Source organism: Acomys minous (genome assembly GCF_964271855.1).
Source record: "Acomys minous genome assembly, chromosome: 3".
NCBI lineage: Eukaryota > Metazoa > Chordata > Mammalia > Rodentia > Muridae > Acomys > Acomys minous.
In genome coordinates this window covers 111,361,407-111,374,954 of record NC_140485.1, presented here as the reverse complement: position 1 = coordinate 111,374,954, position 13,548 = coordinate 111,361,407, and the positions used below count along the sequence as shown (strand labels likewise).

The 13,548-nt window shown below is 43.6% G+C and overlaps 1 protein-coding gene and 1 long non-coding RNA gene across 3 annotated transcripts in view; one reads left to right on the top strand and one right to left on the bottom strand.

Moving 5' to 3' along the window:
- Positions 1-12,420, bottom strand: part of RSPO3 (R-spondin 3) — an 84,349-nt gene extending 71,929 nt beyond the window's left edge. Inside the window, exon 1 of the mRNA XM_084775824.1 lies at positions 11,789-12,420. Within this exon, the coding sequence (XP_084631950.1) occupies positions 11,789-11,885 (97 nt within the window). The 5' untranslated portion in view covers positions 11,886-12,420. The remainder of the gene's footprint in view (positions 1-11,788) is intronic.
- LOC311594238 overlaps positions 12,067-13,548 on the top strand; it is a 36,413-nt gene continuing 34,931 nt past the window's right edge. For both annotated transcript variants that reach the window (XR_014778002.1, XR_014778003.1), the window contains exon 1: positions 12,067-12,188. This is a non-coding gene — a long non-coding RNA (uncharacterized lncRNA). The remainder of the gene's footprint in view (positions 12,189-13,548) is intronic.

Sequence of the window (13,548 nt, the reverse complement as noted above, 5' to 3'; positions counted from 1 at the left end):
AATATTTACAATAGAACAGTTGTCAGAATGAATCATGAATAACGGCTGGCTTACTCCCAGAAGGAGAGGGTTGGTAGTGGGGGAGAAAGGGGATTTCTGGTCATATAATTTTAAGCAGCCCTAGAATTTTAGGGAGCTTCCTGCTAGCATATGAAGAGTTTATATTAGCAGAAGGTACTTCAGTATGAAAAGCAGGAGAAGTAAGATAGTGGAAAAACCACTTTAGTTTATTGCTCTTGTAAAAATGGCTTCACCATTGGTTCCAGGTTTAAAGAAGCGAAAACACATAGTTTTCAGGGACTCAATAAACTGTCCACAAAGAAAGAAACTTGTATAAGAAGTATGCGGAAACATCAACCTTATTCTGAGCTCTAGTTCTAACGGCAGTTGTGGAGTGGAATCAACACGCAGCAAGCTTTATGTGCGGGGATAGAACTCCCATCCACCGAGATAAGTACCAACAGAAGTGCAGCATACTTTGTGGTGAACTGTATCACTTCTGAACAAACCGTAAATTAAGTATTTTGGCTAAAACTGTTTCATAGGGATCCTCAGAGTTAGGACCAATTCCTTTAGTTTATGCATAGTATATTCAAATTATTGACAAATGCTGAAAATGGCTGTGGGAATCATTTAAAGCATTTTTTTTTCTAGCTCAACCGGGAAAGACTGGATTTTTTCCTATTCCTAGATTACTGTCAAAATCTAAACAAATGCAGTGAAATGCATGGCTCTTCCATATTGATTACAAAGAGAAGCAGCTCATTACATTTCATTATGAAGACATATATGTATTATATATGAGGACAGAATGTGTCTGCCAAGATACCTAGAGATTGCCAGTTGGAAAAAACTGACCAGCCAACGAATTTGCCTGGCTAGTTAAAATAATGCCATTTGCTTCCTTGTGTTTAAACAAAGATCTGGTAGTCTGAGCTCAAAGTACTAAAGGGATATATACTGAAGTCACTCTAAATTCGGAAGGAATTTGAAAATTTAAGGAGAGTGAGCCCTGGAAACTTTAAGGTTTCATTCATTTAAAGAGCCCTCACATGTGGCAACATCCACTGAGCTGTCCAGGGAATGGCTGTGGTTTCTTTTCTTTTCTTTTTTTTAAAAAATATGTACTTATTTATTATGTATACAGCACTCTGCCTGCATGTATACCTGCAAGACAGAAGAGGGCATCAGACTGGATTGTAGATGGTTGTGAGCCACCATGTGGTTCCTGGGAATTGAACTCAGGACCTCTGGAAGAGCAGTCAGTGCTCTTAACCTCTGAGCCATCTCTCCAGCCCATGACTGTGGTTTCGATGCAAAGCTTCCCCTTGGATTATTGAGCACCAGTCCATCTGTACTTCTTGGGTGGAAAGATTTAACGCTCTTTTTGTTTCTTATACTGAATCTTTCAAATGGAAGCCTCGCTTCTTTGTTAATACTTTCTTTCTTTTTTTTTTTTTTTTTGTGTGTGTGTTAATACTTTCTACTTAGCCATTCTGATAATAGGTTTCTAAAAGGGTTTATTAAGTACAAGGAAACCTAAATTTTCCCTTAGCTCTTAGCCCTCTTCTAAGTGCAGATTTTAGGACTCCTGTCTTGTTGTTAAATGCCCTTTCACTAATATTATGTCTAAACTGACCTAAGGATGTTTATGAGGATTTTTTTTCTCTTTCTTTTCTTTCCTCCTCAGATAACTCTTTTACGAAGACTGGGTTCCTGGAGCTCCTTTTATCTGTGCAGGAAGGGAGGAGGCAGACTCGAGATGATGAGAGCAAGCGAGTTCTCTGTGTGTGTTTTGCGCTCTTGCAGACAGACAGGTGGTTTACGAGGGCTGTGACGTACACAGTGCCGCCGGCGGGGTGGTGGCATGTTTCCATCTCATGCATGCTCGGGGTGAATAACCTTTTGAGAAGAAAGTTGGTGGAAAAGCATTGTTTTCTGTGGGTTTCCTGCTTTCTGTAGCTTATGATTGCTCCCAATCCTTAGGGAGAAGTAACTAGGTCTGACCACGCAGCAATGTCTCAAGCATGCTATGATGACCCTCCTCCCAAGAAGCCTGGCTTTCTTCAGTCTAATTACTTCTGGCAATTGTGGTTATTGGGATTTGGCCTAGTGACTCATTGCAACCCAAATTTTCCCAAAGAGCCCCCTTAACAAGCACAATGAAATCTGACAGGAAGCCCAGACTTCCACCTCGTTTTTACATGGAGCTTTCCCTAATTTATGGCAAGGTTCAAAATTTCTGTGTGGACTAGAAAAAGAATAATAATCAAGAGTTAATGAAGATAACTTCTCAGAGGAGATAGGATTACGAGTGAAATAGCATCATCTGCGAATGAATAATCTACCACAAAACTTAATCCACTGGATAGAGTGTAGACCGTGCTATTTATAGCAGCATTCCTGATCACCAGTAGTCAATCCAAGCTAGTCAGAGACTATAAAAGAAAGGAATGTTTACTTCTTGTTAGGCAGATGCCTCCCCATTAAGATGTTCCTGACAACAAGGAAGACACTAGGGCACATTACCAATCATCTGGTAAGACACAAAAACAAAACAAAAAACCCTAGTTGTTTATTATTAAGTAGCTTTGGAAAAAAGTTTGTGTGGAGCTTACATTCTGTTGCACTGTTTGCTCCCTCTCTCACCACAGCAGTGCAGTCACCTTCTCCTAAAGGTAATGCTGCGGGGATCCGGCATCTGGTAAGGTCACTGTGAGCCTTCCTGTGTGCACTTTGTGTTCTCTTTTAGGACGAAGTGATTGATTTGCTCTCAGATAGCCATGCTTCCACAAGTCAGTGCCTTGAGTTTATCAGTTCCTCATTGAGAAATAATACTGTGCTGTGAGATGGCTTTCTGGTCTTCAGACAATACACATCTCATGCCTTTTCACCCTTCACACAGGTTTATTTTGTCTGTCTAACCCTCATAAAACTGGCCTACTTTTCAACGGTTGCTCAGCTATAGCTGCTATTCTTGAATTAAGGGGTCTGATGCTACATCACTCTCAGCTGTGTTTTAGAGTCGCCAGACTAGTTTTAAAAATAAGCCTGCCTATCTAGGGCCTATCTCCAAAGACTGCGTCATCCAGTCTAGTAGTTTTTATTTTTAAAGATCTCCAGGTGATTTTAATATGAACTTAACATCAGCAACCCCTATATCAAGGCCCATAAAGCAAAAATTCAGAGTGGAGGTTCTCACTAATGCTCATGGTGAAACCAAATGACAGAGTTTATGAAACATCATAAAGATAGCTTTCTGGATAACAACAACAACAACAAAACCAGCCAGGGAAATGCCAATTGTGATCGTAAATTATATACAAGGGTTTTGACATTTAACTACAGCATTATAGCTTTGCCCACAGCTTCGTGCCGAAGTAAATCTTGTCTGGGATGCGTATGACATACTTGGGAAGAAGGATTTTAGAAAATGTCAAATAAATTGTGTGATTTTATTGCTTGTGATTAAAAAAAAAAACGATTAGCAACCCTGTTTAGAAACTATCCATAAGGAAGGTTTGGGAGAAAGAGGACAAAGGAAGTGACAAGTGCAGGAACAGGGGAGAACGAGAGAAGAAGGGGAAATAAGAAAAGACTAAAGTGCCGTGTGAAAACACAGTGCCTCATGCGCCAAGTTTTGATAGTCAAGAGACATGGGCTTTGCAGCTAAACTTGAACTCCAGTCTAGCAACCGAATACCACCTCTCTGATAACAGAATGAATAGTAAATGATAATAAATAGATAAAACGAAACTCTACATTTCTTCTAGAGTGGATGTGGGGGCTAAATGAGACCATTATTTTCCTGAACATACTCAAGTAGTAAAGGGTTTCTACTCAGTGGTGAGATATTTAAGGAATTTACTGTTATCATAATATTCGCTTTAATAGACAATTCCAATTGTGTACTAAAGTAAAGTACATAGAGTGCAACAGTGGCCTTGAGAGCAGTGAAGCATAGAGTTTACCCTGAGGCATTTAACATACTTGGGCATATTATTATGCCCCACAGCTGCTGAGATGACACGTGCTCAGTGTACATGGTAGCCTTTGTCAAGGTGACAATACTCAGATATGTAAGGTTCCTTTGTAGCTCTGAGAAGCAGCAATCTTTCTCTTACTTGTTTGAATGTAAGCCACGGAGACGGAGCTTGAAAACAAGTAGCCCATGGCTTCTGTTATTTTACATTGTGTGGTAGTGGTTTTTATTATGTGGTAATAAAATGGGGGGCTGTTTTACTGCTCACTTCGAGGAATGTGCTTTCTATTGGGACATAATTGCAAATATGCTTAACCTACGTTACTACACATTGATTTTTAGAGACGAATTTGAAGGACTTCTGCTAAGCCCTTAAAATACTGGGAAAATAGACTCCCTTTGCTATGAAGCCGCAAAGTGAAGAGAAGGAAGCGGTGAGAAAACTTGGACCTGTCTGTTAAGATGCTGGTGGAACACATGCTGGGAATGTTGCTCAATGTAGATTAAACAACTAGATGCCTGCAAATTTTATCCCATCTTGAAATCAGCACAGATTCATTGAGAAATCTACGATCATTAACGACAGCAGCAACCACTCTCTTGCGTAATAGAGAGTACTGTAAGAGAGGAGCCATGGTTGAAAATATCTTAAAGCACTTAAAATGAGCAAAGTGAGTCAATGTAATCTCCCTGCCACTACATGAAGCAGCCTTAATGTCAGCAATGCAAACACTTCTGATGAAGGAAGGCATTGCTGCAGCTTCTTGATGTATTCCTTTTTGTTTCATGTGCATTGATGTTTTGTCTGCATGCATGTCTGTGTCAGGGTGTCAGATCCCATGGAGTTGAAGTTACTGGCAGATGTGAGCTGCCAGGTGGGCGCTGGAAATTGAAGCCAGGTCTTTTGGAAGAGCTGCCAGTGTTCTTAACTGCTGAGCCATCTCTCTAGCCCCCATGTCTGCATTTTCATCCCATGTGTCTAGATAGTCTTGTTTTATGAGTGGCACTGCCATCCTTGACTTCAGCCCTTGATACTTTCTGAAGTTGGAGCTCAAGTCTGAAGTGTCCTCCTAGCTCCTCACTAAAGAGAGGTCAGGAGGAAAATAAGCTTCTTACCAAACATACTTGTCTCATTCTTGTCTTTCTTTGTTCCTATAATTCCTTCATTTACCAACATCTGAACCCTTATGCTCCTAAACTGATGCCAAATATGGTCTTGCTTCTTTTTCTTCTTCCTACTTAGTAAAGTGCCAAGAACTCTTGATTTCATCAGAGTGATTCATCTGCCATATTCTCTGGCTCCCTCACACAGTGTCACAGTGCAGGCCTTTTGTCCTTAAAAGTGGATTCCTTATCTGCCCAGGCCATGCCTCAGCACTCTACGGCATGACATGAAACCCTAAAGCACTCCTCTACTTGTGCTCTGAACCATCTCCAGAGAGTCTAAGGCTGAGGACACAATGAGCCTCCCCCCTGCCCACATGAGTATGCTGATTTAATCTTTAAACCATGGTTGTGGTTTTCAGACACTACAGATGTGAAGGATACATAATGTCATATTTAACCCATTTTCCAGTTGGAGAAGTCACTCAGTTAATCTCTATAATATGTTTTATGGGATAAATTTGCTTATTATAAGGAACGACTTGATTTGCTTTTTCTTAACCCTCTCCTGATAAGCTCAGGTGAGTAAGGTCAGTGCAATTTGAAGAGCCATTCAGCTCTCTGATCTTGACAAAAAGATTAATAGCTGTTAAGACTAACAGATGGTGTAGATCTAGAGATTTAAAAAATTCTCATTTGTCATGGAGAAATTACTGTCTAGTATGATAAGGGGACTTGCCTGGGTCATCTTAATACTAGCAACCACTGCTGGGTCATGAGTTGGAGTCTTTAGCTCTCGTCCACTCTTCCTAATGGCCTTTGGGGATTCTTCCATGCCAGGCCTCAGTCTCCATCATTAACTTATGAAACTTGTTCTTTATCAAGTCATTAAAGGTCAGATGCAATATTATATAAGATAGTTCTTTGAAGGGTATATTTTGCATAAAATACAGACAGTTACAATTATCCATCTATATAATTGAATGAGCAGGCCTTTTTTTTTTTGGTACCACTTCCTGTAAAGAGTTCCCAAATTTTAGTGGCAAGAAATGGTAACTACATCTCTTGCTGACCTTATAACTAAAGCAGAGATGATCTTATCAGATAAGAGGCACTGCAATTGGATGTTTTGTAAATGAACACTGTTCGCATATGAAATGATTTCAGGTATTCTCTTTAAGGGTTACACTGTTGAAAAATTTCAGGTGGAAAATGAGAGTTCTTATGACTTAGTGACACTCAGGCATTTAGCATTCTTGACAAACTGTAACCCTTGATAATGGAACATTCCATTGTTTTTTAGTATTCCTTGATGAATAGTTACATCAGAATGCTAATAATGCTTCTGAATTAAAAAAATCTCCAGTATTTTCCACATATTCATATTTATGTTTTGTGCATTTTATTAAGGCTTACTTGCAAAGAATTTTACAACTCTTAGGTGGCTCAATAGATGATAATTTTTAAGATACATACTCATTGTATTCTTTTAAAAAATGATAACAAGGAAAGCTGTCTGTATTTTCCAACTAAATCAAAAGGAAGACAAAATCCACATATCTTATGAATCAGCACATTTCACATTGTTGTTTGGCAATAACACACTATACAATATACTATAAGGACCAGAAACCATCCCCACCAGGTCAAACACAATTGCAACACACTATCATGACTGACTCTTGCTATAGTCTCCAAAACTTAATGATGTTTTCTTAATGGCAACCAAAGCTGATCCTTACATATCATGAAACACAATATTCATTGCGGTCGCATTTCAGGAATTGACTGAAAGTTGGGAATGGTATTTATGGTGAGTGAGAATAGGTGTATAAATCAATAGTGAGGATGTACTGAGACAGATCAGGGCGATAACTAACTTGAGTGTTTTAAAGAGAGATAAAGAGAAAGGATTAGTAAATTATAATATCTGTAGCTGTGATTTTGAAAGTTTATTTTTGTAACTTCAGAGTGCTGTTTTTGATATTACTTCAGATAAGGTTCTAAAATGCTTTGTTGTGAAGGATTTAGAAACCGCACATATTTAAAATGGTTAGACATTTAACTAGAAAATATTTTAGACATTTAGTAGCAATCTGGAGATCCCTACCCGTATTCAAATAATCTGAAAGGATCAAATGTCTAAGAAAGTCATTTTGTCATAACATAGCAAGAGTTTTCCTATAACAACTTGAAAATCAAATTTTACTGCATGTTGTAATTTCAATTCATTGCTTTCTGGAGACCTAATTTGTAGGACATTAAAACCAGGGAACTCTTTAATGGATAAATGGCTTAGCAAAGCCCATCTACTTACAAGTTAAAGTGCTGTTCATAGCATGCGTTCAAAAGAATATTGAAGTGAGTGTTGTAAAACCTTTGTATATATTCTTATATCACCAATGCATGGAGAGACTTGGGTTAAAACGACAGTATTTTAAAGGTGCTCAGTAAACTCTTCCTCCTGAAGCAATAAACAAAGGCTTGAGACAGAGCAGCAACAAGGTATTTTAGGAAACAACCGTCAGAGCTCAAAGAAGTTTTAGTTGCCACTCAGAAAACTAAATGCCTTTCCCCCCCTTTTTTGTGTTATCATGATTTCCTAGGAAATTGAATTTACCTTTGATTTGCATTCACACCGTGTTATATGCCATAGAATGCACTTTCTCCGACAGATTTTGCCCATATCACCCAAACTATTTTTCTCAAAACTAAGGCATACAGGTGAAAAATATAGGCAAGTAAGAAAAAAAATGTATTGCTCCCAATCTCCAAATTGAAACATTGAAATTAATGTTTCAAAATAACACTGTTTCATTACTTTATCTGTTAACTTGTTTACCAGGCTCAGCAATGCAGTCACCAGGAGTGTTCAGTACCTTACAACTTAAGTCAACAGCAGCTACACCGTCATAAGCAATGACGGGCATAATCCAGTAAGCATATTATCAATATAACTATTTTTGTTGTATTCTTCCTTATTTTTCATATTTCTCTACAGACTGTATTAGCTTCATTTCGACTGTTAGGCATGTAACAGATTCCTAAAATACGCTTGGTCTAGAATCTGGAAAACTAAGATAAAATTAATAGATACCCACACAATTAAAGGAGCTAGTACCTCATATCCTCTTCCTGACAGGCAATAACTCTTCGGGGGGCACTGTCATCCTGTGAGTCCTTCTGTGTAATCAAACAAGGCTCTAGTCCTGATTGGTCTGTAACTGGTCAACATTTGTCAGCGTTATAGTAATACATACAAAGATTCCCGGTCAAGCAGAATAGCGTAGTGTCTAATCATAATTGTAAAAGGACAATCTGGAGATGACCAAAAGTAATTATTCTATTAGCTTGATAGTGTCTCTGTGGCAGGATCAGCCATAGTGCAAATACATAAAGGGCAGGGAGCTTTATAGGAAAAGACAATTTTCATTGGCTGGCTCTCTAGTAGGGTCCTGTTTCTTACACCCATTCTCAACAGAAGGGAGACTAATGCCAGGCTCTACACATCAACTGACAGTTTCTGGGCCCACATAAATAATCCAGGTGAAAATGTGATGCCTTAGGAAGGATTGTTGCAATGAAGACGATGTTTACATTTTATTAACATGTAGCCCAAATTCAAAGGTTGACTTTACCAAACTTCAAAGTCTGAGCTGCAAATGAGATTAATGAGTGAGTTTAGGCTTTGTGAGTTTGCAGCCAGTATCCGAAGCTAGGCTGTGCTGCTTAAAGTCTTGCTCAATGGCGACTTTTTGAGTAAAGACTTTACATTTTAACCTGAATAAATTTATTATGTCACCTCTAGGCACTGCATATCAATCAAAATCAGCAGAATCTTGTTGTGTTTATTCACCATAATTGCAGAGACTTCTGCTTTAAAGCATTGCATATATTTCTGAGAGAAAATGGTAGTTTGTAATAATTAGGGCCACTGGTCTGTTGCCCAGTAGATATCAATAGGATATCAATTATCATAGAGAAGTGCAAGAATATTTGCATGACTTTGTGGGCTTTTTGTGACGACAAACCATGGCTCTTTATGCCTGAACATATTTAACACTGCAGATGACAGTCTTTGCTAGCAAGGACCTTTGGTACTGAGATATTTAAGAGACCACTTAAAAGAAAAAAAAACTTTAGGAAATACTTTTAACCTTAGTTTTCTATCTCTGTTGTTTGCGATGTTTCTAAAAGTTTGAGAAAATGAAGCTATCTACTACAAAGCCAAAGAGAGACTCTTAACAGCTCTCTTAAATTGTCTTATTGTGGAAAAATTAGGGACGTCTGACCAGTTTTAAAATAATTTGACTACTGCTTTATTATTCATTATAAAAGCACTCAAAGTCACTATTAAGGAGATTTTTATTCAGATATTTTAAAAACGTATTCAGGTGAATTTATGAACATACTGCGTTAATTTCAAGTTTCTGGACCTTCTGATCCTTGTTCCAAAAGCCGTGCTGCGCCTGCCTCATCTTTCTTCCGTCTGCTGGAAGGACGCAAGGGGTCGCCCCTCTCCCAGGATTGCAGGAACAACCGAGCTGTAAACGCAGTCCCAAACACACCAAGAGTGTAGCTTGGCAGGACCGCTTTTCCAGACCCACTCCCATAGAATCACTGGAATTTCAGCTCGGTTTTACTTATTTCCCTTTTTAACCCCACAACACAAGCAGAGGGCGCCTTTGGCTTGGCTTTGAGATGATCCTAGCAGAGGAAAGCAGTCTCCTTTAGACTTAACACATCACCCCTTAGTTCCACCCCAGATGTGCGCACCCCGAGTTGCCCCCCTCCCCCGCTCTGGTCCTCGGGGTGTGAAGATGGGATCAAACACACTGAAAACTTTCTTTGCCTTCTTTTGTTTCCTTCAGAAACAGAAGGCACCGAACCAGAAATCCAGTGACACTGAGACACAGGACCCTGCCCGACCCCTCGGCAAGTGTGCAGCTCCTGAGCCGGGGTGGGTGGGTGGGGTGACACTACCAGTTGTAGTGGCATGAGCTACGCAGGGCAAGAAGCTGTGTTCCTCCTGGCTTCGGTTTCTTCACTGGCCCCCAAACTCAGTGCCCATCGGACCTAGCTAACCGGGATCCGTGGCAATACGGACCTCTGAGCCCCAGGCCGCCGCTTCCCTGTGAGGTGGCTGCGGGGCCTGAGCAATAGACGGGGTGCGAGGGTTGCAGAGAATACAAACCACTCAGAGGCCAAGAATAATAAATCGGATGCCTTGACATGTTTAGTTTAGGCCCTTCTGCGCCGAGACGCGATCCTAGAGGCAGTAGGGCCAAATCGGACTCCAAGCCTCTGGCGCTCCTGCCCTGCCACGATTTTTAAAAGCAATTTTCAGGTGAATCAAACTTTGTCTAGCAGTACAAAGGGAGCTTTCAGAGGACCCTCACGTCCAGGGCCAGGGCAGAGACAAACAGTGGCGAGAGGAGATTGCTACATTTTCACCCCACACAAGTGCTGTTGTGTCCTCAGAGCTGCCAGCATTCCTGCCCCACGGGTTTTGCGGGCTGGACATTTGGGGGAAGAGATCTCATCTGGAGACCAGGCAATGTCCTGGGCTGCCCAGCTGACCAGGTTCGAGCTACCGAGGCAATAGCATTACTGGAGGCTTTCTGAAGCTTCCCGCACTACCTAGCCCTGGGCTCCAGAGCCTTCCGCAGAGGAGGGTCGTCCTTGTGTCTGGGAAGGGACTTCCCTCACCAGCACGTACAACAGCGAGCCCGGCCACCCGAGAATAAATAGAGAAGCCACCCTCACATCTGTTCCCCAATCTCTGAAAGAAGCCGGCTTGCCTCAGATCAACTTAGGTGCAGGCTACCCTGAGGGATCTATGTAATTCCAGGAAGAGCACAGTTTCACACAGCCAGGACCTAACACTCTCTCATGTAATTTGGTAAAGAGCAGCGAAGAGATGGGCTAGAGGGAACACTGCTCTCGGTAGGTGCCTGTCTCAGAGGACCCAATTGAAAGAGTCTGAGGTGGCCAGAGTTCTCACGTGGGGTAGGCAAAGCGACAAAGTAACTGAAGTTCCAAACCTCAGGAATTGGTCTGCATGCAGACCAGGAAGGTGCAACTTAGGGCACCTCCGCAGGCAGTCGTGGAAACCCCGGCCACCGCGCCACTCCACTCGTGCGCGTCGTGGGAAGCAGCAGCGCAGGCGCTTGCTCTCTGTCTCCCGGGGACCCGCCCCAGGATGCTTGATGACTACCACAAAGCAGCCTGAGGGTCCTAGCCAAGGTTCCCCAGAGCCGGGCGGCAACTTGGGTGAGCCAGTGCCCCATTGAGGCAGTATTAAGCAACCCTAAGGTAGTTCGTCCCAGCTGCCCGGGGCGCTAGGCCCGCGTTAGGAGCCTCAAAAGGAAAGCACAAACCCCTAGAGCGAATCTAAGGAAGAAACGAATATTTCCAGATCTCGAATTACAAGGAGGCGCGAGCCAGACTAGCGCCGGGTGCCGGGACTCCAGCACTGGCTTGAATGCTGGGGTAGCAGTGCCTTCGCCCGAACTGTTATCGCCTATGGGAAGCATAAGACCTGGAAAGACTATTTCCTCTGGCAGCTGACTCGGGCCAGGCAAAGCGACCTGACAGGTGAATGTGGTGGAAAGGAGTAAATGCTTAAGGCAAATCCAGACAAAACCACAAAACCCCCAAAACAAAACCTCTCCACCCACCAAAAACAAACCCGACACTTACTTCTTCGCTGGCGCCTTCCCCGGGAGGCGTTTTGGCTGCCAATGTATTCCATAAAGTTCAAAATGATAAAAAACCAAGAAATCAGTCGCAAGTGCATAGTAACCCAGTAATGTTTCTTTTCTTCTTCTCCTTTTTCTTTTGACTATTAGTTATAGTTAAGGTTCTTTTAAGGAGATATGTGTGTAGGTGTTAAGCACGTCTGTATGGATCATTGAAGAACCAGAGCAGCGGGACTTCTCCACTGAGATCCAACAGGCGTGCTGTGATGGCAAACGAAGCAGGACGCGTGGACAAGGAAACCAACAATTGCATTCTCAAACTGTCCGAACACAGCCGGCTGCTCTGGGGTGGCTGTCATCGCCGCAAGCGAAGGTTGCAGGAGTCTCTAGGCTAGTCACAGGTTAGCCCTAGGTTGCGCTGAGGCGGCGGTGGCGGCTGCAGGCGCGGTCCTAGTGAGCAGTGGCCCCTGGGGCTCAGAGGCTGCGGCTGTGGCAGGGACCCCGGGAGCGCAGGGGAGCGGACGCCGTGGGTACCGTGGCCATGGCCAAGGGGCGCTGGAGAGACCCGAGCTGCTTCTGGCGCTCCGGAGCAGGAGCCGCTCCAGTATTGGGCAGGGCTGGGAGCACCCCCCCATACGGGAGGAGGGGGGGAGGGAGGGGAAGAGGGGGATGTCTGCGGGGGGCGGGGGGAGGGAGGGGGCGGGGAAGGAAACTGCCGGAGCAACAACCCCGAGCGACCTCAATAACTTTCAATTTCAAGAGGGAAAGAGGGAGCTGGAAAAGTACAGGCGTTGCGATTTGGCAGAGGGACGGGAAGAGGCGCCTAAGGGGTCCTGGGTCTACAGCGGAGCATCTCTGGACACTGCAAAGACCGCGGGAGAATGGGAGGAGGGTTGGGGGAGGCCCTCTGTGGGACAGTTCGGACCCCGAGAGGTGAGAACACAGGAGTCCAGTGCGCCCGGGGCTTCTGATCCAGCTGTACCCTAGCCACAATGCCCCGCTCTTGTCCCTTGTCTCTGGCAGGGTTCACCACATCTTGGTGGCCATGTCCCTCGGCTATTCAGAATCCCTACCTCCAGCAACTGGTCCTGGGCAACCTACTTCGTGTCCCTCACGTCCCTAGTTTCCCGGGGGAGGGGGGTTCTGGCTACAGATTCCTGCTCATTTCCTCTTAGGCTTTCCCCGAGTCTCTCTGTTGCTTTCCTCCCTTCCCCCCCACCCGGCCTCACCCCTGTCTCAGTGAAAGTAGCTGTGCTTGGGGGCTGGGCGGGTGGTCCGATGTACCCTTCAACTTGAAGGTGCTTTACCTGATCTCAAGGGAAGGACCCAGAGGTGTGTGTGTGCTCCGGATGGAAAAGCTATTGTACTGAGGCTTTCTTCCAAAGCCAGCCTGTGCTGTAGCTCTGGGAGATCCCTCCCCCCAGGCGCTTCCCCCAGTAGTCAGCTAGCCTGTTAGAGTTCTCTCTTGTCTTCTAATGCTCTTGAGAGGATCTGTTGTACATTTTGGCTTCTCATTTGGGGGACTGGGAATACAACGTGGGAAGACTTGCCCCCATTTGAGGGGGGAGGGGGAAACGCCAAAAGGTCCTTTTCTTGCTTCTGTTTCCTGAGCAAGTGGGGTGGGGGTGGAGGGCTGTAAGCAGCAAGGAAAACCAGGTTCCCAGGGCAAAAAAATACCACCAGGGACGAGACCAGCCCTCATGTATTATCTACTGTTGGGCTTCCGACCTCTTCCTCAGAAGCACAAACCCACGTAGTTAC